Genomic DNA, 21,282 nt, shown 5'->3' with positions numbered 1-21,282 from the left:
ACACCTCCCCTTGGTAACCACTAGTCCCTTCTTGGAGCTGTGGTCTGCTGCTGTTTTGATCCTTCAGTTTTGCTTTGTTGTTATAGCCCACAAATGAGGGAACTCATTTGGTACGTGTCCTTCTTCGCCTAGCTTATTTTACTGAGCATAATATCCTCCAGCTCCATCCATGTTGTTGCAAATGGTAGGATTTGTTTCTTTCCTATGGCTGAATAATATTCCATTGTGTATATGTACGACCTCTTCTTTATCCACTCATCTACTCGATGCTTCCACGTCTTGGCTATTGTAAATAGTGCTGTGATAAAAAAAGGGGTGCATATCTCTTTTTGAATCTGAGAACTTGTTTTCCTGGGCAAATTCCTAGAAGTGGGATTCCCGGGTCAAATTGTATTTCTATTTTTAGTTTTTTGAGGAACCTCTATATTGCTTTCCACAATGGTTGAACTAGTTTACATTCCCACCAGCAATGTAGGAGGGTTCCCCTTTCTCCACATCCTCGCCAGCATTTCTTGTTCTTAGTCTTTTCTATGGTGGCCATCCTAACTGGTGTGAGGTGATATCTCATTGTGGTTTTAATTTACATTTCCATTGTGATTAGCGATGTGGAGCATCTTTTCATGTGCCTGCTGGTCATCTGAATTTTTTCTTTGGAGAAGTGTCTATTCAGATCCTCTGCCCATTTTTTAATTGGGTCATTTCCTTTTTGGTTGATGAGGTGTGTGAGTTCTTTATGTATTTTGGATGTTACCTCCTTGTCAGATATGTCATTTACAAATAAATACATTCTCCCATACTGTAGGATGTATTTTTGTTCTGCTGATGGTGTCCTTTGCTGTACAGAATCTTTTTAGCTTGATGTAGTCCCATTTGTTCCTTTTTGCTTTTGTTTCCCTTGGTGTTAAGTCCCTTTCAGAGCATACAGTGCACTCCTGCAGGGCTCTGATGACTTCCTCAAAGGTTAAAGTCCAGGCCCTGCTGAAGGGCAACAACCCACATTGTCTTTTGGCCCAGATGCAACAAACATTTTTGTAACCATCGGGTCACATCAGAGTCACGCTTTCCTTCCAGCCAACATACCTGGGCCAATTAGATCTGCTTCATCAACTCATGGAGATGCCAGCAGCAAATGGCGTCTGCTCTTTTTCAGAATTTTCACGAGAATTCAGTAAGTTGGTGAGTCCATTCAAGCTACTTCCAGGGAACCCAGCCATAACTGTCTATGGTCACATGGACATCCATGTTACAGGGTCTTGACAGGTCTATCACACTCAAGGCCTAGAAGGCCTTGGCCCATTTTTCAGCAGTGAAAGAAAATGCACGTCTCCTCCTAGGCCCACCTGATGCCCATTCATAACACATGGTATAAGGGCTTCATCATTAGTGCCAAGTGTGGGATAAACACTCTCCAGTAGCCTAAAGGACCCAAAAACTCTTGCAATAGTGTGACAGTTCTGGGGGTAGGAAAAGCCTGAACTTCATCTATAATCACTGCTTCTGGGGTAACTTCAGTCTTACCCGACCAGACAACCCCCAGGAATTTGACTGACAAACCAGGACCCTGAAACTTGGTGCTGTTCACAGCCCACCCTTTCTCCTGTACGTGTTGCAGCAGTCTAGGTGCTGCACAATGTTTGTTGCATGCAGGACTTCTGGTAAGAAAATAAACAGTAAGCATGATATCATCAATATAATGGTACAGCTGCACCATTGGCAGGTTCTCCCATGCTGCAAATCCTGGGCTCCAAGTCCATGACAGACAGTGGGACTATGGAGGTGCTCTCGTGGAAGGACAGTGACAGCCCAGTGCCATCCTTCCCAGGTGAAGGAAAACTGTTCCTGGCTGTCCTGTGGTATGTTTATGGAGAAGAATGCATTAGCAAGATACACAACATAATATGTCCCTAGTTCATGACTTAGGGTATTCATGAGGGCTGTACTAGAGGGGACAGCAGCCTGCAGAGGGGGTGTGACTTACTCAGTACTCTGTAACCCACGGTCATATGCCAGCAGCCATCTAGATTTTTTACCAGCCACACCAGGGGATTAAAAGGGCTATGAGTAGGTTTTATAATGCCCACTTTTCAGTTCCTGGGAGGGGTTCTCCAATTCCTCTATGCCCTCCAGGGAATTTGTATTGCTTGGCATTAGACACGTGCTGATGCACAAGAAAAGATACAGGCAGGTGCTTACCATGTCCACTCAGAACTGCCTTTACCACACATATACTCAGTCTGAACTCACATGCAGTGGTCTGCAACCATAGGCCCCGGAGGATATCAATCTCCAAAATATATTTAAAGATTGGAGAGATGTACAGAGTATATGTCTTTGGGTATAGATGCCCTATTCCCAACGGGATTCAGGCTTGTTTAAGTCTGGTGGCCTTACCTCTGTATCCAACTATAACATTGGGGGTCCCTGAAACCGCTCAGGGTTGCCATAAGTCAGTGAACATTCAGCTCCTGTGTCTGCCAGAGCTGGTATGTGTTGAACATTCACTGGGTACCAATGAATTGATGTTTGAGCATGTGGCCTCTGGTCCCCACCTGGTGCCCCAAGGCGGGTGCCTTGACCCTCCACTCAGTAAAACTATAGCCCACTCACCTTCGTGTGTGCGTTCAGGTGAGGATGGCTCACTGTCCAGCAGGAAGTCTTGCAGGCTCACAGGCCAAGACTGTGGCTTTGTCTCCATTTCTTGATCCCCAGCTGCTGGAACCACTGCTCTGGCTTCAGTTGTTACCACAGCTCCAATAAAATTCTGTTGAACTTCCCATCCAAGTTATCTCTGTCCGCTCCGGCCCCTCTCAAATCAATCCATATTTGGGTCCTCATGACCTTCACGGGGCCCTTTAAGCCCTTCCTCTCAGTAGGGGACTGCACTCCCTTCTGTGCCTTCAGCACTTCAGCTTCCTCCAAATCTGCCACAATATGGGTAACCTCATTTATTGGCTGCCCTACGTGAGGGGCAAGAATGGCTACTAAGGGCCCAAAGAGGGTTCAGGGAGCCATTTGCAGCACCATACCCTTATCTCCACTGTAAACAGCTCCCCGTTTGGGTCATAATTTACTGGGTTATAAATGGTATTTTTCATGCCCAAATTCTGTTAACACCTGTTAAGAGCTCTGCATGCATCTGCCATCTAGTGGGGAAGATGGTAAGTCACCGGATTGGGCTGTACAGTGAGAAGTGTGGCCATCAGCCATTTGAGTAGGGAATGGGTCCCAGGGGTCTGGTGTTCATTCTGCACTGGCTGTTGCAAGGCAGGATGAGTTGTCAGGGAAGCCAGCTTTCCCATCTCTGATTCAGACAGGAGGATACTCTCCACCTCTATGTCCCAAAGGTACAGGAGCCAGGCTGATATGGATTCTGAGGGTTTCTGCTGAGACTGGAAGCCCAAATCCACCAGCTCTGCCTGTGTCTAGGGGAACATAGAGTGCACTGTGCCCTGGAGAGCGGGCTGTACCTCTCCTGGAGGAACCTGCAGTTGCTATCTCTTTATTTACTTGACTTACAGCTGGGCAGGCTTTCAACAGAGGAGCGTTGGGGCCTCCAGCACCACCTCTACCTCCTCATTCCCCTTCAGTGTACCCTCCTCCATTTCTGGAGCTGACGGCATCTGTTTTGCTCCACAGAGCATGTCCTCTGCTACATCCTTTACCTTCTCCACAGTGTCTCTCAGGAACACGATCTCAGTGTGGGGAAATGCAAGCTCCTGTGGCCAAGATGCTCACCGGCCCCAAACTACTTGATCTAATTGGCCTACTGCTAGGCTAGTGCTTGCGCATCCATAGGCAATGAGCTAATATTGACTGAGTCACGATCTAAAGAGTTCTGCCCCGTGCCCTGGGTGGAGGCAGAGATGGAGGAGGATTATGGACCTGGAGACAGTTGGATGCAGATGTGATTCTAGTGCTCAACCTATCACCAGGAGAATAGAGCTGGGTGTAACCCTTTTATCCCAAGAATGTTCCATTGTCATTTCTTGGTCTCACTGAATCCATAGTGAGCTTGTATGGGACTGAAACACTCAGTCAAGACAACTGGCTTAGCCAGCAGGATTCATTGTAGACCAAAGAATGGAAAAGGCTACCCTCATAGGAGGGTTACTTCAGCGGGATACCCCTATGAAGGGGAGACATTTGAGTGGCCCCCAGTGGGCATCTGATCTGAGGTGGCTTGTCTGCTACAGGACTCAACCCTGTCTCAGGACTTGAGGAAGGTGGAGCCCACAGCATAATAAGGAGGTTCTTGAAGAAAAAAGAGTGGCCATTGGGCAGTGGGAACCGTGGTTTGGCTGTTTCTCACAGTATTCAAAATATCTACAGATGAGAGGAATGTGCTTCTGCAAGAGACATGAGAAATGGCAGCACAAGAACTTGAACTGTGAAGGACTGTAGATTTACTGAAGAATAAAATGGCATTGATACGAGAGGAGGCAGCTCGAGAATGCAAGCTGTAAGGTGCTGTGGAGGAAGTAAAAGATTTGTTAAAAAATCTTCCCAGGGAGGTGCCTGCCTTCCATCCCCTGTCGTTGGATCCCAGGAAGCCTGGTGTATAACTTTTCTCCCAGAAAGAATGCCCTCCCTTCCAGAAAGGATCTGCCTCCCGTCCTGGGGCTGCAGGTCCCTCTGCGCTCTCAGAGCTGGTGGGCAGCGGGAGTGTAGCGGGGGTAGTACAGCTGCCTGCAAGCTGGCTGTGCTCACTCTTGGATTCACTTTCTCCTTGGGGTTTTTGCTGTTGGAGGAACAGGGTGAGGACAGATAGAATGTAAATGGAGCAGCAGTCTGGGCAGAGCACAGTCCTTTAACTCAACATCTCTTCTGCTCAAAACCCTGAAACCTCATCCTGGCTCCACATGCCTACAATTCCCAGAGTTAAGCAGACACCTGAGAGCTGTAGTTCCTGCAAGAGGACAAGTGGCCAAGAGCAGGGCCTGAAGGGCAGCAGGGACACAAGGCAGGGTACGACACATGGTGCAGAGGGGCGCTGTCCACCGTTCCCATGGGTGCCGGCACCTGCCGTGCTCCGGGCTCTCAGCCCTGCCCTGGGCTCCACACTCCCTGCGTGTCACAGACATGGAAGTAGAGGCTGTTGCCAAATTTCCCCACAAGGCTCAGGCCAGCTAGGTCCCCTCTAGGGTTTCAGGCTCAGCATTCACAGCCCCATGAGTTGAAAACCAGAGCCCAGAGTGTTCCAGAGGAGCTGCATGATAGCTATTCGGCTGGGTCTAGAGCAGAGGTGGCATCCTCTGTGGTCCTGGATTGGGTACTGACAGCAGATCCTGACCCTCTGACTGCCAGGTGTTGGGGGAAGCCACGTACCCTATTGAAACCCCACAATCTGTTTCCACAAGAACGGGCCTGGCTTCTCTGGTTTTCATTCTGCGATAGGCCCCCAGGAAGGGGGGCGGGCGATAGAGAATTGACTCCAGGTTCCAGAAAGTCCCACCAAGGCACCAAGGTGTGTGTGTGCAGCTCGGACATGACACAGGGCTGACTCACCAGGATGTGTTGGCTCCTCTCTCAACTACGTAAGGGTTGCCTGGTCCCTGCCTGTGCCCATTAGGGGGCACCTTGGTATTTCAGAGCAGAAACCCATGGCTGGTTTTCCCCTATAGAGGGAACTAGGCTGGGTGCCTTTAATGAATGGACTTCGTGGGTCACTGGAGGTGGGGAGCGGCACCTAAGGCTAGTCCCAGCCCATGCTCCTGAGAGTGGGCCGTCAGTGACCCCTGGGAAGAATCTGGCGAGGACGTTGCCCAAATGTTGGTTCAGCTACAGCTGCCTCCTCCCAAGAGTTCATGGGGATTCTGTTTTGGGGGCGGCCTGCCATAGTTGTGATCTGAGGAAAATACCTCAGCCCTTCCTCACACAGACATATTGATGATACTCTCGCAGTTAACAAGAAATTGAAGGTTATTAGAAAAGGCTTTCAAAATGTAGACAACACAGAGGAAGTTATTTGTCAATTCAGATTGGGTAACAAGAAATCCCCAACAAGTAGGCCCTCCTTTCCTCCAGTGACAACCGTCCCACATCAGACTGCCTCCCCACAGTGAGCCCAGCCTGGACACCTGCTGGTGACACCCAGGAATTAATCCATCCCCAGCACCACCACGCACCTGGGAGTAGCCTTTCCTGCAGCCCACGCTGGGTTTGAGGCAGGGTGTGCCCTCAGAGCTGTGTCCCCCTCTGTGTGCCCCTGCCTGCACCCATTAGGGGGCACCTTGGCATTTCAGATCAGAATCCCATGGCTGGTTTTGCCCCTAAGGAGGGAAGTAGACCTTCTGCCTGATTTTCACTGGTAGGAGAATCCAGATAGCAGATTCAAATCCCTCCAAATGTATCTACATATTTAACTTTATTTTGGTAAAATATTAAGAGAGGTTTAGGTGAGTGGAGAGTTTATGATATGATTCCAAAATTTACATGAAAGGGCAAGTGGGTTTCCATGGAGGAAAGTCAGCCCATGCCCGCTCAAACATCTCTGAATTTCTAATCCGCAGAACCTGTGAGCATATGGAATTGTTGTGTTTTTTGTCCTTAGGACTGGGATGGTTCAGTACACAGAGCAGATAACTGGAATGTCCCTCATTCGCAAAGGACACTAGCCTGCTTTCACAACCGTCTTCCAGATCCTTCTATTCCTTGGGTGACTTCAGTGTCCCCACAGATAAACTTTACAGCACTCTTGTCTCCACCTGCTCACACTCAGTGATGTCCGTATGTAGGCCCCCTCAGCTGCCCTCTGTCAGTTTACCAAAGGGCTGGGTTTCCTTGAAATTGTAAAGACCCTGGGAGGGTTTGGGATAAGGGACAAATAGAGGCCTCATCTGACCAGCCCTTCAAACTCCTGCCTGGGGTTGCCCACAGGGAGAACACTGAGCAGAGCTGCAGGTCACAAGGTCACCATGGCAACCTGTTGTCCATCATAATGGACATACCTCAGCAGGGTGGGGTGAAGGTGCATAAGTAGTGGGGCCATCACCCCACAGCCAACCACTTGCTACTTGGACCCACAGGGCAGGTATCAGGTGGCTGCTTGCAGGTGCAAGGTATATTGATCAGAGCGTGAGTAGAGCTGAGGTTGGGAGTGCCGAGGACCCTGAGCACGGGAGGAAGCAGAGGAGGTGTTGGCTTGAGGTGGCCTGAAGTTTATGGGCCCCAGGATGCTGGGTCCCATGTTTGTCATCCTCCTGCTGCTGCTGCTGCCATCTCCGCTCCTGACCACCCGGAGCACCCTCCACCGCTGCCTCACCCAGGACCAAGGTCACCACCCCAGCTCCAGGCTCCAGGAAAGCCCAGCAGATGGGGAATCCTGCTGGAGCACTGACGACCTGTACTTCGTCTTGGACTCGTGAGTGGCCCTCCTGCTCTAGTCAGTGCCATAGAACAGTGCTGTCCCTGGGGTCAGTACGGGGCCCCAGGCTCTGAGAGAGGGAAGCAGGGACTGTCCTGGTCACATTCATGGAACAGACTCTCTGTGGCCTCCCTGTTCCTGGGACAGAAAGAATGCCCCAGGCATTTGTTCCCTGGGACTTTTTCTCCTGAAAAGGATTAAAGGCCCCCATCTGGTTTCTAGATGACTCAGTCCCTCCGACCACATGGCCCAGATCTGTGACCTGCAGGCCCCTTAATCAGCTGGTGAGGAAATTACTGGGAGCAAACTTCTCAGCAGTTAGCGCCCTCTGGCTTTGGCTTTTGGTTTTTGTCTGTTGGCATGTTTTGTTTTATTTTGTTTTTCACACCGATGACTATTGTGTAAATGGGCCCCAGGGAGATGGCCAGGTGGCTTTTGGGCATCCCCAGTGTCACTACTTAGAAAGCCCTTGGCTTTCTTGCTGCCAGTGCTTTGCTTCTTTCTCGGACACCTTGGAGACCCAAGTTGCAGTGTGTGTGTGCACTTCCAGGACACTTTGGTTTGTCCAGAGCCCGGGGGAGCTAGGCTGTGGGTTAGGCCCCTGCAAGCCCTCAAAGAAGGAAGGGGTTTGGGGGTCTCAGTCTTTGGGGGAGGTGACCTTGATTCCATTTTCACCTCCTGTGTGGGCTGGGAATAAATGCTACTTATTCAGTGTTGACAGTGGTATGACTGTCAATATATTTAAAGGAGTCTCTGGTGTCCAAGGGCTTTCTTGGCCTTTCTGTTGTCTTTAAAACCATCCCTGGAGGGAGAGCAGGGTAGGCATGTGATGTGCAGTCTCCTGAAAAGGAGGGCAGCTCCTGGAGGCTGGAGAGGCTGCAGGACCCAGGATCCCTGAGCTGCCTCATTCCATCCCCAGGGGGGACTGCCTCTGACTCCCCCTAGTCTCCATGGAGACTGGTGATAGCGGGATGCAAGCCCAGCTGAACCCGCAGAGCTGGGAGCCTCCCCTGCCAAGGAGGAAAGGTCCCTCCTCACTGTCTCGGGGAAGGACTCTGCGTTGCCCTGGGCAGCTCTTGCCTCACTGATCCTCAGCACAGCCCAGGGGGCTAGTGGTTCCCACCTTGGGCTTGGGTTGGGGTCTGAATGGTCCTGGGGGACTGAGAGCCTCCTTGGGTCAGTCTTCCCAGAGAGGGCCAGTGAGTCTGAAAGGTCCTCTCAGCTGCCATCCTGTTCTAGTGCCCCTGCCCACACCCTGCTCTCTGCTGGTGGGCCTGCTCAGGCACATCTAGGCCCTGGGATGAATGGGGAAGGGCTCAGGGTGCAGGAGGGGCATGTGTAATAATAATAATTGGGCGTTACGTGCCAGGCAACGTGCCCTCCCATGTAGGCCTCCCAAACCTTAAGGCAATGGATCTTTCCTTATTTTGGGATGACAGAACTGAGGCTGGGGTGCAAGTGATTTACTCAGTGTCAGCCAAGCTAATTTGCTTCCAAACGTTAGACGGTGGGAAGATACTCCCCTCTCCCCCCCAAGGAAGTGTGACATGGGCGTGTGAGAAAGGTACTAGAGAAACAGGTTTTGAGCCAGGACCTCCCCACTCCTGCCCCTTTCTTCCCACTGCCTCCTTTGGCTTCTTAAATGCTGACAGGCAGCCCTCGCCCCTCCGACCACAGCTGGCTCTCCCAGCAGCTCAGGGTGAGGAGTACAGGCCTTGCCCTGAGAGTGGAGAAGGAAGGAGAGGAAGGGGAGCCACTGAAGTCCCTTGTACCCCACTCAGGCTCCAGGACAGGCTGTGCCACCAGACTGTGCTCCCTACCCCCCACCATGGCTGTCGCCTTGACACTTGCCGTTTTGGTTGGCCAGGACTAAATCCTGCCAGATTGTGCAAATGGGAGGAGGAGCTGAGGGTGCCCAAGAAAGCATTAACACACCCACTTCCCAGCCCTGGGCCACCAGTGGGGAATGTGCCTAGAGTGTAGCTGCAGCCACCAGGCAAGATCTGAAACCACGGCAACCTCAGCCCCAGGGCCTGGAGCTGCGCACCCCCAGACGGGGCCCGCTGGGTGACAAGTGCTTGGAGAGAGAGAACATCCTCCCTCCTGGGGCTGCTCCCTGCCCTTCCTGGGGAACAGGCAGTGGGAGGCAGCCCCAGCCCTACAGTCAGGCAGACTCCATTCACCGGTCAGGGAGCCTTGGGCCAGTTGCTTCATCTCTCTGTGCCTCAGTGTCCCAATCTGTACAGTCGGGGTCTTCATAGCCATCTCACTGTGTTGTGATGAAGGTGAAGGGGAACTTGTAGGTAGTTTGCTCAGCACAACATCAGATATAGTCACGGAATATAAGTATAAAGTGAACTGCCTGTTAAGCCAAAATCACACCTTCTGGGTTCTCCCTGCCCCACAGGGGCCACTGACCCAGCCCAGATTCCCTGACTCAGCTTTCTTCCCATGTGCCCTCTGAGTGTGGGGGATGTGTGAGCCTAATGTCTCTGCTGGGAGCCCTCCTGAGGTTCTCTGGGCGCCGTCACCATGTGATGAGTAGTCCTATTCATTCATTCTAGGCTGGAGGTAGTCGAGTAGGATCCCAAGGTGGGTGTGCCCAGTGAGAGGATAATGGAGAGGCAGAATCCAGGGGAGCACCCACACGTGTGACAAAGGTGGAGGAAGAGGGGATGGCCTAGCGGGGAGAGCAGAGCTTCAAGATCCGTCCACTGCAGACATGGAGCCTGTGCAGGATGCTTATTAACCAGCACCTTGGCACCAACCCCTGTGTGACAAAATGGGCAGAAGTAGGATTAGGTGGAGCTTCCATGCCGGTCTGACAGCCTCAGCTGGCACTCAGGGTTTTCCCAAGTTGGACCAGATGTTAGGACCATCCGTCACTGCATGTGGCTACCCCGGGAAAGGCAAAGGGAGAGGTTCTCAGGGAGGATGACAGCTGAATGGGCGTCCTCAGTGACGCATCCGGACTCAGCATGTGTGTGTCCTGCACAGCTTCCTCGCGAGTTCAGGTGAACGGAAGAGTAGAGCTGTGCAGGCCTGGCTGTTGATCTGTGCTCCCCTTTGGATGGGCCGTTCCGTGTATTTTGTTTTTTCCTTCTCAGGGCCCTTCACACCTGTTCCTCACGGAGCTAGCCATGGCTTGTGTGCTTTCTCAGGGACAGGGGCTTCTGAGACTTGTATTAACAATAACTCCACATTCACCCCTCCCCAACTCCTGGCAACCTCCTATTTTCTGTATCTATGGATTTGCCTGTCCTGGACACTTCATGTAAATGGAATCATACGACAGTTGGCATTTTGTGTTTGCCTTATTGTGTGTTGTAGCATGTATCAGATTTAAGCCTCTGTTTGTTCAGTGTTTCTTTGTGCAATCGAAGGCTTAGAGCTTCCAAGTCTGCCATTTTCACACTTCATGCCACTAGTTTGTCTGTAATTTCATTTTTAAATTTATCAAGGAAATGCTTGAACATTAATTTAAGATGGAACACTATTACAAATACACACACACACACACACACAAAAAAAAAAAAAAACCTTGAGGCTCTTGACCCATACCACCCCACTTCTGATCCTATTCTTCAGAGACAGCCATGTGCAAGTATTCCAGATTGTATTTTCTACACATTGTGACCATGTATCTAATACTATGTTCATACGCTAAAACATGTTTATACTTTTTGGTGTTTCTTGCTGCTTGAGGTTACATATTCTCTCTTAACTTCTTAGTGTGGAAGAAGACAATTTAGCTTAGTTACATCTCAGCTCCCTTATATGATTCTGCTCTATGCATCCATTCTCCCAGAATAGTTATATCACTAGGACGTTTGGCCTCAAGGTTTAATAGTGGGGCTGTGTATTGATGCCCATCTCTCCATTCTCATTGACGAGTGGGGCACTAAATCATGACTGGAGCCCTGAGTGCCAGAAGCCCACGTGTCTGCCCTGTTCCCTACTGCTTCCTTGCTGGGGACTGTAGGTCCCTGTGGTTGCCTACGAGCTCTCACATTCTTGTGTTATGGAATCAAGGGTTTCCTTCAAAATTACATCAATTAACAACTATCCCAGAGTAGATAGTGGGTTGAAGACTCTTGTTTCCTATAAATTGTCTTTGGAGTGTCCTTTTCATTCAATGGGAAAGCAGAGGAGAGAGATAATGGGGAGGAAAAGAGAAAGTGCTGCCATCATTAGTTAGGAATGGAGTTGTCCTGCACTTCAGTGTGGGTCTGAGAGAAAATCTCTAAGTAGGTGGACAAAGTCTGCTGCTTTGCTACCCAGCAGTTGTCTGCCTCAGTGTCACCCTGACCTGCCAAGTGCGATGGGTAGAGTGTGGGCTTTGCAGCCAGAGCTGGGTTCACATCCATGCTAGCTATTGAAATTGTGTCACATTCTATGACCTGTGGAATCCTGTTTTCTCATCTGAAAAGTGGGAATAATTGTACTATCATAGGGTTGTTCTGGAATCAGAAATCATGTACGTAAAGTGCCTGATAGACACGTTCTCCCTGGATAATCTTGATATTGGGGTCATCTGTCCTTAGTTTCCTCACTGTTTGCTGACGGTTTTAGATGTAGCCTTGTAGGCAGGAATGGTGGGGAGGAAGAGCGGAGAGCCATGACCCACCTCCGTGTTCGAGGGCTGGAAGAGGAGCAGAGAGCTGGGAATGGTGATTCCCAAGGGAAAATGGGGGACCAGGAGAGACAGCATATCAGAATTTCGGGAGGCTTTACAGACCAATGCATCCTACCTCATTTCCTAACATTCCCATGTAGCATGATCAACCATCCGTGTCTGCCACCGAAAGCCCCTCATCGGAGAAGTCCCCCATCCCCTACCACACAGGTCTAATGAGTCAGTTGCTGCCACTCACACTGACTAAAGTCACCACGAAGGTAACCCGCTGACCTCACTCCAGGAGCTGTGCTGGCTTTAGCTATTTCAGGAGCTGGGGGCTGTCGTGGAGGAGCTTGCTAAGGGCCTGCAGGAAGGCAGGGAAGGCAGAAACCATGCTCACGTGATACATGCACCTCCATCTCTGACTCATGTCTTCTTCTTTTTCAGATCACGCAGTGTAAATGACAACTGGGAGTTCACACAGAGCTTTGTGCAGGATTTGGTGAACAGATTTAAAAAGTATGGCTTTTCAGCTCTGTGTTGCAGGGCGTTTTCCTCTCTAACTGAGTACATTGGTATTTAGATGCAGTGTACATGGGACTGCCTCAGGTTGCAAAGCTCAGGGCAGTGTTCTGAAGCAGGAGAGAAGGACAGATCCCATTTGTTTTCTAAGATCTCTGCAGCCTTGCTTGGCTCCTTCCTGGGAGTCAGGCCTTGTTTTCAGGGGCACAGTCTTCCCTGGAGGACCTCATAGATTAGGAACTAGGCAAACTACTTAACACTGTAACTAAACATCTGGATGTGGAAATTTTATCTAGATCTTGAAGGATGAGAAATACAGGGTAACAAGAACCATGAAGGTCATTTGAGCAGTAAGAGGTCTGTTTGGCTGAACATGATTAACATGGGAAGGCTGGGCGATGAAGCGAGAGGTCAACTTGTGACCAAGGCAAAAGAGGCCAATAATGCCAGGAAGCAGGGCTTGGATTTCCTGCTGTGAGCCATAGGGAGCTCTGGATGATGCGTGATCAGAGACGCTGGTGGGACTCCAGAAAGGCAGGACTCCAGCTGTACTCCAGGCAGAGAAGTCTCATAATTGTGGGCAAGAGCCAGGACCAGTGGGGAGCTCATATAGGGACCTGTGGGAACAATGTAACTAAAGGATAATGAGGGCCAGGCGATCAGAAGAGAGGGGCCAGAAGGTGAAAAGGGAGAGGAGAATATGAATGGCTGATGAGGGAGGATAATTTCTTTGAGATGAGGGGGAGAGAGTTGGGGAAGATGGTCCAGGGAGGAGGAGAAGTGAAAGTACCAAGAATTTGACAGGAGAGGAGAGGCCAGCTTGGGAGGGCCCTCGTGGAAGAGTATGAAGCTGTCTGTCTCCTTGTGCATGCAGCAGCCCTGTGTGCATGTGTGTGTGAGAGAGAGAGAGAGAGAGAGAGAGAGAGAGAGAGGCAGAGAGAGTAAACAGACTTTTGGGATTTGGGTCTACAGGGTGCTATGCCGCACTCTGACAAGAGGGCTGCACGCCTTCCAGGCCTCATAATCCTTCACTAAAGTGATGAGAACTTCTGGAGTCCAGGAAATAGACTCCACACTAAAAGAGACAGAATGGAGAACAGGGAGCTTGGTGGGCACCCCCTCCCTGTTGCATATCAGCATCACTTTCAGCCTGTGTGTATAGGTGCTCACAAGCCCATGTTTCCTCCCAAGCCCCAAACAGCGTATGTCGTTCATTACCTACTCGACACACGGCCGCATCAACATGAAGCTGACCTCGAACAGGTAAGTGTTTCATTGATCCCCCAGAGCCGACCCAGCAATCAGGCCACAGGGAGGGCCAGGGAGCAGAGGGGGCCCCTGAGCCCACACTGAGGAACCCACTGGTGTGCAGGCACGGCTGCCCTGGACCCTCCCCTCACTGCCCTCCGTGACCTTCAGCCCTGGCCCCCTGGGCCCCACTGCCACTTCTGCACTGGCACTGGCTGGATCCTGTGCTAGTAGACAGACTCCTCCCCTCAGAGCCCATCCTGCCACCTGACCCTAGTCCTTCCCTCCATGCTCTATGCTTTCCCTAGAACAGGCTGACTGTGAAGATTCCCTGATCAGGTGGAGCAGATGTGGGGGGCCTTTTAGGACAGAGCCTGGCACCTGCTGTTGTTTGTCACTTTCTGTCCTGGGCCGCTGGGGAAAGAGGGAGACAGAAGCAGGGAGGAGGGGATGGGTATCATCCAAGTGTGGGTGCTTCAGGAGGGGAGCACATTCCCAGTGAGTCTGGTCAGGTGAGCCTAGGAGTGGGTCCTGAACACCAGGCTGGGACAGGGTGCTGGAGGAAGGCCCCGTGGGCCTGCATCCCAGGAGGGTCTAGGTGGGAGGTGGGACGTTATGGAGCTTCTGAGTAGCAGGGAGGTTAAGATTCTCATGGAGGAAAATGACTGGAACCCCCTGAGAGTGGGGGGAGCACCAGACAGAGCCTGAGGACCCTGCACTGGAGGGTCCCAGGGCCTGTGGACAGGAGGGGCCAGGGTGAGCACGGTGACCTTGCCAAGCTCTGCCTTAAGTGTGCGCGTACAGTGTGCCCTCAGCAGGGCCCCCGGGGGGCGGTCGTGCTGCCAGTCACACTGTGATGGAATCACAGCTGGGATCTCCCCGTACTCACCATGGACAGTCAGGGTGGACCCCTGGGGGAGGCCCCCAGTTCTGCACGGCTTAGACCGAGCTGAGCACAGAGAAGGCCAGGCCTCACCTACGGGCCTGGAAAGCAGCGTCCCCTCGCCACCCTGCTCACCCGATATGGGCTGAGAAGGTGGGAAGCAGGCCAGCCAATGCCAAAGGCACAGGACAGAGGGCCGGGGCAGGGCTCCTTGACTTGGCCGTCTCCCGTCCCGGCAGGGCTGCATGCAGTGCAGATGGACAAGGACAGCCTGGGGCTGGTTGTAATAGGCAACTCCTCATTCCATCTCCCACCTCCTCTGACTTTTTTTTTTTTTTTTCCAGAAAAAAAATAAACAATGCGCTTGTTGAATTGCTCAATGTACGACCTTCCGGAGGCATAAATATGCAGCACGGATTGGAAAAGGTACAGAACCTAGATTTCTGAGATGTGGTTGTGCTTTATCAAGTTCTCAGAGGATCATCATTGGGTCATCTCACTGTACCCCAAAACACTTTTTCCTTCATTTTGTTGCAGGCCAATGAGCAGATCGAAAGAACACGAGCTGCAGGTAAGTGAGGTGCTTCCTGCCTTCTTGGCGATGGTGTCCGGGGAAAGAGCCAGGCCTGGGCCTCAGTGAGGTCGGTGCAGACTGTCCCTGGCCGCATCCAAGCTCTGACTCGTGGAGCCAGCTGCGTGCCCTCTCTGAGCGGCAGCCTCCTGCTCCGAGCAGTGGGGATGAAAACCACCCCGTGATGTCCCTCTGCACAGCAAAGGGTCGCGTGTGCGACTTCGCGGTTCCTAGGAAATCTGAGGCACTGGCCCTGGAGCTGGGCTGCCTGAAGAAGAAAGGGGGAAACCCAGCTGGTCCTAGGCCAGTGGGGCCTCCGTGTAAGAAGGAAGCCTGACCTTCCCCCTTGCTGAGCACACATTCCTCCCTGACTCCTTCTCCCTTCAGCTCCTTCCCTTGGGTTGATGCTCCTGCTCTGTGTCTCCCGTAGTGTAAAAGTCTTGTGCTTGCCAGAAACATCTGCATCTTGGCTGTAGGGTCTAGGAAAGATGTGGGGCCCAGGGAGAGGCATTGAGCTGGGGAGGGGGTCTACTGCTCACCTGCCTCTGACCTCAAGCCCTGAGGCTGGGTCTACAAGTGCCCGTGGGAGAGCTGTGCGTGAGGTCCTGAGCTGGAACAGGCCTGCATGGACCTGCGGGAGTCTTGCACAGTAGGTGTGCCCACTCCTGCTTTTGCTCATCTGGAAGGCTGATGCTTATCCTGTGAAATTGCTGGACTTGCCTTTCAGGGCAAAGGTTGTACTGTCTGGTAGAAGTGACAGTTCTGTAGGAAGAACCCTAAGCTGGGCCTAGTCTCCTCATCTGCAAAGTGGGTCCTGGGCTAGGGGCCCTTCTTGTTGCATGATAAGCTGCAAAGCCTTCCAGGCATGTGGGAGGCAGGTGCTCAGGTCGGGGTGGCCTTTCCCCAGGAGGGTGAGGTGTGGCGAGCAGTGCTCGGGTCCTGGAAGCCTGTGACAGTTGCTCTCATAGACCCAGACATGCCCTGCCTCTCCCACAGGAGCGAAGGTACCCAGCCTCATCATCGTGCTGACAGGTGAACAACTGCTGCCAGAATCATTTGCAGAGACACAGGTTGAAGTGAGTCAAGCCCATCGTTACCAGCCTTTTGGTCCACATATTTGGACCAAATTTATTATACCCAACACTTCCTCTTTCTCAGGCTGCAAAATCCAAGCAGTTGGGGGCAACTCTGTATTTCGTGGGTGTGCAAAATTATCAGCTATCCCAGGTAATTCTGAGCAGGTAACGAGGGGTCACTTGTGAGTCTAGCTGGGGAAAGCTTCAAAGATGGCTCTCTCAGGGTCACCCAGAGGATGGGCCTGTACCCACCAAAATGTGCCTGGGGAGTGGGGTCGGGGCCCTCTCCACTTAGACTGGGCCCAGGGAGTTGAACGATGTGCAAGGTGGCCGTTCAGAATGAATAACAAGTGTTGTGTAAGACCTGCACAGCAGAGGCAAGGGTGGAAGAGCTTTCCCTCCCCTGAGGGTGGGCTGCTGGTGGATGCCAGGGTCTAGCCCCCGGTGTCTGTCTCCTGGGATGGGGACCTCTGGGTCATCACCCCTGGCTGTGGGCTCAGGTCATCTCCTCTCCCTTTCAGCTGTTGGAAATTGCTGGTGAAGAGGATCATCTGTTTCAAGTGGACAGTGGATACCCTGGACTGGAAGACATCATTGACCCAGTGAGTGAGGGTGGATGAAGGGGGCTGCACGCCATGCCCCCGCCGTTCACTCCCATGACCCTGCCACTCGCCTCACTCTATTTCAGCTCATAGCAAGGTCATGTGTGCAGATTACGTCTGTGGATTTCTCCGCTATCTGCAACAGAGGTAATTACTGGAGTCACTGTTGTAAACACAGAAGTGCGTGTGTGTGTGTTTTGTGAATGTGCCATGTGTGTGGTGGGAGTGGTGTACGTGGTTCCAGTTTGTGCGGTGTGTTTGAGTGTACTGTGTGTGTGTGTGTGTGTGTTGAGTGTGGTGTGAATGTGTGTAATATGCTGTGTGTGTGTGAATGTGCTGTCTGTGGGGGGATTGTGGTTTGGAATGTGCATTGGGTCCATAGAACGTTTGTGTCAGGTACGTATGTAAGTGTGTGTGAGGTATGGTGCCTGGGGTGTGCTGGGGGTGGGCATGTGACGGCATCTTTGCTCAGGTTTGTAATGGGCTCTCTATCACTTTAACAATGGCTGGGTGACCGTACTGCAAAATGACTGCCACATAAGTTTAGTGTAATTACTTTCTTTAATCTCACAACCAAAAGATTAATTAGGAAATATAAAAAACTGTTTTAAAAAACCTAAATGACACTACCAAATGGGACCCAACCACATATAACCAGGACAATACGTCAAACTATTTAGAAACCACCCCAGAAATCCAAGTCTGATTAGTATTTGAAATGTAATTTGAGTGGGTAAGGGACCTCTGGGATGATGGTTTCCAACGGAGCCAGCTGTTGGGGACAGCTGTCTGACTCCCCATCATCGTGCTGGAACAGGCCTGCATGGACCTGCGGGAGTCTTGCAGAGTAGGTGTGCCCACTCCTGCTTTTGCTCATCTGGAAGGCTGATGCTTATCCTGTGAAATTCCTGGACTTGCCTTTCAGGGCAAAGGTGTACCATCTGGTAGAAGTGACAGTTCTGTAGGAAGAACCCAAAGCTTGCCAAAGTGTGGAGGTGGCCTAGCAACCCCACACATGTGGGCCCTCCCTGCTTCTCCTGGGTTAAGCGCCCATCTGTGCAGCCAGTTTGACATCTTCATTTCTGTGATTATGTCTGCACAGACACACAGGCCATGGCATCTGACTAACATGACAAGCCACAATTGTCAGTGACCAGTGAGGGTGCCAGTCACCATTCATCCCCCATGGCAGCCAAGATGAAGTGACAGGTGCCTGCCACATGCCCTCTACCAGTGTGGCCCAGAGTTTTGGCTCTGATCTGTTATACTGCTGCCTTCTTGTCAAAGGCCACTACACAGAGTGACAGTCACTTGAAAGTACAAAGCAGAAACGTGGCCCCCCAAAGGAAGTAGAAGAACCCGTTTCAACAGGCTGCCCTGAGGAAGCAGGCAGGGGCTGGGCATGAGTCTCAAGGGCTCCTCCCTGCCCCTAAGCCTGTGCCCCAGCCTGTCACAGGTACAAGTGCTCAGAAAGGGGACTTACCCACCCCAGGCTGACCACGGAATCTGAGGTCACTGGCTGACACCCTGCAAGGCAAGCACCCCTCTGCTCTAAACCTCATTTGCTGCAGAGGTGGGGTTGGGCAGCTAGGCTACTGTAAGCCCTGCCTCAGTTTCCCACCCATCCTCTGAGGCCCACCGCACAGGAGTCTCACCCTCAAAGCTGCTCCTGGTGGGCCGCCCCCTCTGCCTCCCTCTGCCTTTGGTCTCTGCCTCTCATTAGGCACTTATCATCCAAGCTGCACAATGACTTCTGCTGGGCTCGGTCCATGATATTATTTCTATCATGCAGCTTTCTGTTTCCAATCTTGTGTTATGCAAAGCTTAAAATGTTCAGCATTGGAAACAATTGTACGATGAGCCCCCATCTCCACTAACTGGTCCTCAGAATTCCTGTGTGACCATATTGTCTGGTCACGTGTGGAACCAGTCCTTGCTGGCTCTCGCTCTCTCCTTCAATGATCCATCTGATTTCTGAAGCACCTCACAGTGAAATACCGACATCGACATCAGGCTACCTCCCATGAAACCCTTCAGTCTGCGTATCTCAAACTAGGGACTAATGATCGTTGAGAGTTCTCTTTCTGAAATGCAGAAATGGTAACGGTGCCATCTGACAAGGCTGGGAATTGCACAGGACCCTGTGTGAGTCAGCCCACGGACATACAGAATTTAGCGCTGCTCAGGAAACCCCCCTGGATGCCCTCCCAGTTAATTGCCTCCAGCCCCGCCCCTGGGAGCAGCTCCCCTCCTGGCATTTCCTCCAGGCAGTCCTCTGCTTTGCACTTCTCCTCGGTGGGCCCACGTGCTTTGAACGCTGGCTCTGGCCTGGTGCACTGGGCACAGCGGTCTGACATTCATCCTGCCTGTGTATTTGCTGGGGATGCTGGGGCTTTTCACCCTCAGGGGGCCATGCTGGAGGAGGGGCCTCGAATTGTTTTCCTTATGAGACTGGCCATTGCAGGGCCTTCTGTGCAGTAAGGGACCCTCCTGCCACCAGCCTGGGTAGCCACTGTCCCTCCACTATGTTGAGAGTCCCCGTTGGTCTCATCCCACTCTCTCCCAGGAGAACTGCTGTGACTACTTGAGTATACATATGTTACATGCCTGTATAATGAGAACTTGATTACACGTGTGCACACCTATCTCAGTAAACTTGAAAAGGATATTTCCATATTATTGGGATTATGCACTACATAATATTTTCCAGCCATCTGCACAGCAATCCGTTACATTGAAGGACCAAATTAATTTAATTAGTCTCCCTTGTTCAACAGTAAGATTGTTCTGAAGGAGATGCTACTACAAGCCTCCCTGTGGGGTCTTCCCAAGCATCCCTCTCTGTGGGCATGGGGCAGGGTTCTCCTGGGATCAGTACCAGCAGTAGAATAGCTGCAGGCAGGGAACATACAGGTGAACAGTGGGTGAGCAGTGTGGGAATTCTCTCCACGAGACTGTGCCGGGCAGCACGTGGTATCCCAGCCCCTACCTGGCCGCCCCAGGGCAGTCAGCTCCCGCTGTGCCCCTGCCAGTCCTGGCGGTCAGCCACCCTTTCTCACCGCCAAGCTCCACCTGGCCTTCCCAGGAAGCTGCCTTCCACCCCCTATCCTTGGATCCCGGGCAGACTGGTGTATAACTTTTCTCCCAGAAAGAATGTCCTCTCTTCCAGAAAGGATCTGTCTCCCGTCCTGGGACTGAAGGTCCCTCTGCGCCCTCAGAGCTGGTGGGCAGCGGGAGTGTAGCGGGGGAAGTACAGCTCCCTGCAAGCTGGCTGTGCTCACTCTTGGATTCACTTTCTTCTTGGGGTTTTTGCTGTTGGAGGAACAGGGTGAGGGCAGGTAGAATGTAAAAGGAGCAGCTGTCTGGGCAGAGCACAGTCCTTTAACTCAACATCTCTTCTGCTCAAAACCCTGAAACCTCATCCTGGCTCCACATGCCTACAATTCCCAGAGTAAATCAGACCCCTGAGAGCTGTAGTTCCTGCAAGAGGGCAAGTGGCCAAGAGCAGGGCCTGAAGGGCAGCAGGGACACAAGGCAGGGTACGACGCATGGTGCAGAGGGGCGCTGTGCACCGTTCCCAGGGGTGCCGGCACCTGCCATGCTCTGGGCTCTCAGCCCTGCCCGGAGCTGCCACACTCCCTGCGTGTCACAGACACGGGAGTAGAGGCTGTTGCCAAATTTCCCCACAAGGCTCAGGCCAGCTAGGTCCCCTCTAGGGTTTCAGGCTCAGCAGTCACAGCACCATGAGTTGAAAACCAGAGGCCAGGGTGTTCCAGAGGAGCTGCGTGATAGCTTTTCAGCTGGGTCTAGAGCAGAGGTGGCATCCTCTATGGTCCTGGATTGGGCACTGACAGCAGATCCTGACCCTCTGACAGCCAGGTGTTGGGGAAAGCCACGTATCCTATTGAAACCCCACATTCTGTTTCCACAAGAATGGGCCTGGCTTCTCTGGTTTCCATTCTTCCATAGGCCCCCAGAAAGAGGGGGGGTCAATAGAGAATTGACTCCAGGTGGCAGAAAGTCCCCAGGCCCCTAGGTGTGCGTGTACAGCTCAGACATGACACAGGGCTGACTCACCAGGATGTGTTGGCTCCTCTCTCAGTTATGTAAGGGTTGCCTGGTCCCTGCCTGTGCCCATTCGGGGCACCTTGGTATTTCAGAGCAGAAACCTGTGGCTGGGTTTGCCCCTATAGAGGGAACTAGGCTGGGTGCCTTTAATGGATGGACTTCGTGGGTCATGGGAAGTGGGGAGGGGCCCCTGAGTGCTCTAGGCACAGCCCAGGCTCCTGAGCGTGGGCCCTCAGTGAGCAAAAGGAGAGGATTTGGCCAGGGGTTTGCCCAGATGTTGGTTCAGCTACAGCTGCCTCCTCCCTAGAGTTCATGGGGATTCTGTTTTGGG

At 52.1% G+C, this 21,282-nt stretch overlaps 1 protein-coding gene and 1 pseudogene across 5 annotated transcripts in view; one reads left to right on the top strand and one right to left on the bottom strand.

The window, feature by feature from the left end:
- Window positions 1-21,282, bottom strand: part of LOC108408876 (ankyrin repeat domain-containing protein 66-like) — a 154,218-nt pseudogene that overhangs the window by 33,751 nt on the left and 99,185 nt on the right.
- The window catches only part of LOC140846886 (anthrax toxin receptor-like), a 51,548-nt gene that overhangs the window by 16,225 nt on the left and 14,041 nt on the right, over window positions 1-21,282 (top strand). For 3 of the 5 annotated variants that reach the window (XM_073225065.1, XM_073225063.1, XM_073225066.1), the window contains exons 1-10: window positions 1,115-1,176; window positions 7,172-7,360; window positions 12,429-12,500; window positions 13,695-13,766; window positions 14,979-15,060; window positions 15,172-15,205; window positions 16,202-16,281; window positions 16,364-16,432; window positions 16,803-16,883; window positions 16,970-17,030. In XM_073225065.1, coding sequence (XP_073081166.1) covers window positions 1,130-1,176; window positions 7,172-7,360; window positions 12,429-12,500; window positions 13,695-13,766; window positions 14,979-15,060; window positions 15,172-15,205; window positions 16,202-16,281; window positions 16,364-16,432; window positions 16,803-16,883; window positions 16,970-17,030 — 787 coding nt within the window. In that variant the 5' untranslated portion in view covers window positions 1,115-1,129. Of the gene's footprint in view, window positions 1-1,114; window positions 1,177-7,171; window positions 7,361-12,428; window positions 12,501-13,694; window positions 13,767-14,978; window positions 15,061-15,171; window positions 15,206-16,201; window positions 16,282-16,363; window positions 16,433-16,802; window positions 16,884-16,969; window positions 17,031-21,282 lie in introns of those variants that run through there. The other 2 variants (XM_073225064.1, XM_073225067.1) reach the window with 2 other exon arrangements.

Source organism: Manis javanica, chromosome 16 (genome assembly GCF_040802235.1).
Source record: "Manis javanica isolate MJ-LG chromosome 16, MJ_LKY, whole genome shotgun sequence".
Taxonomy (NCBI): domain Eukaryota; kingdom Metazoa; phylum Chordata; class Mammalia; order Pholidota; family Manidae; genus Manis; species Manis javanica.
The sequence above is the reverse complement of the archived record's forward strand: the minus strand, read 5'-3'. Positions and strand labels throughout refer to the sequence as shown.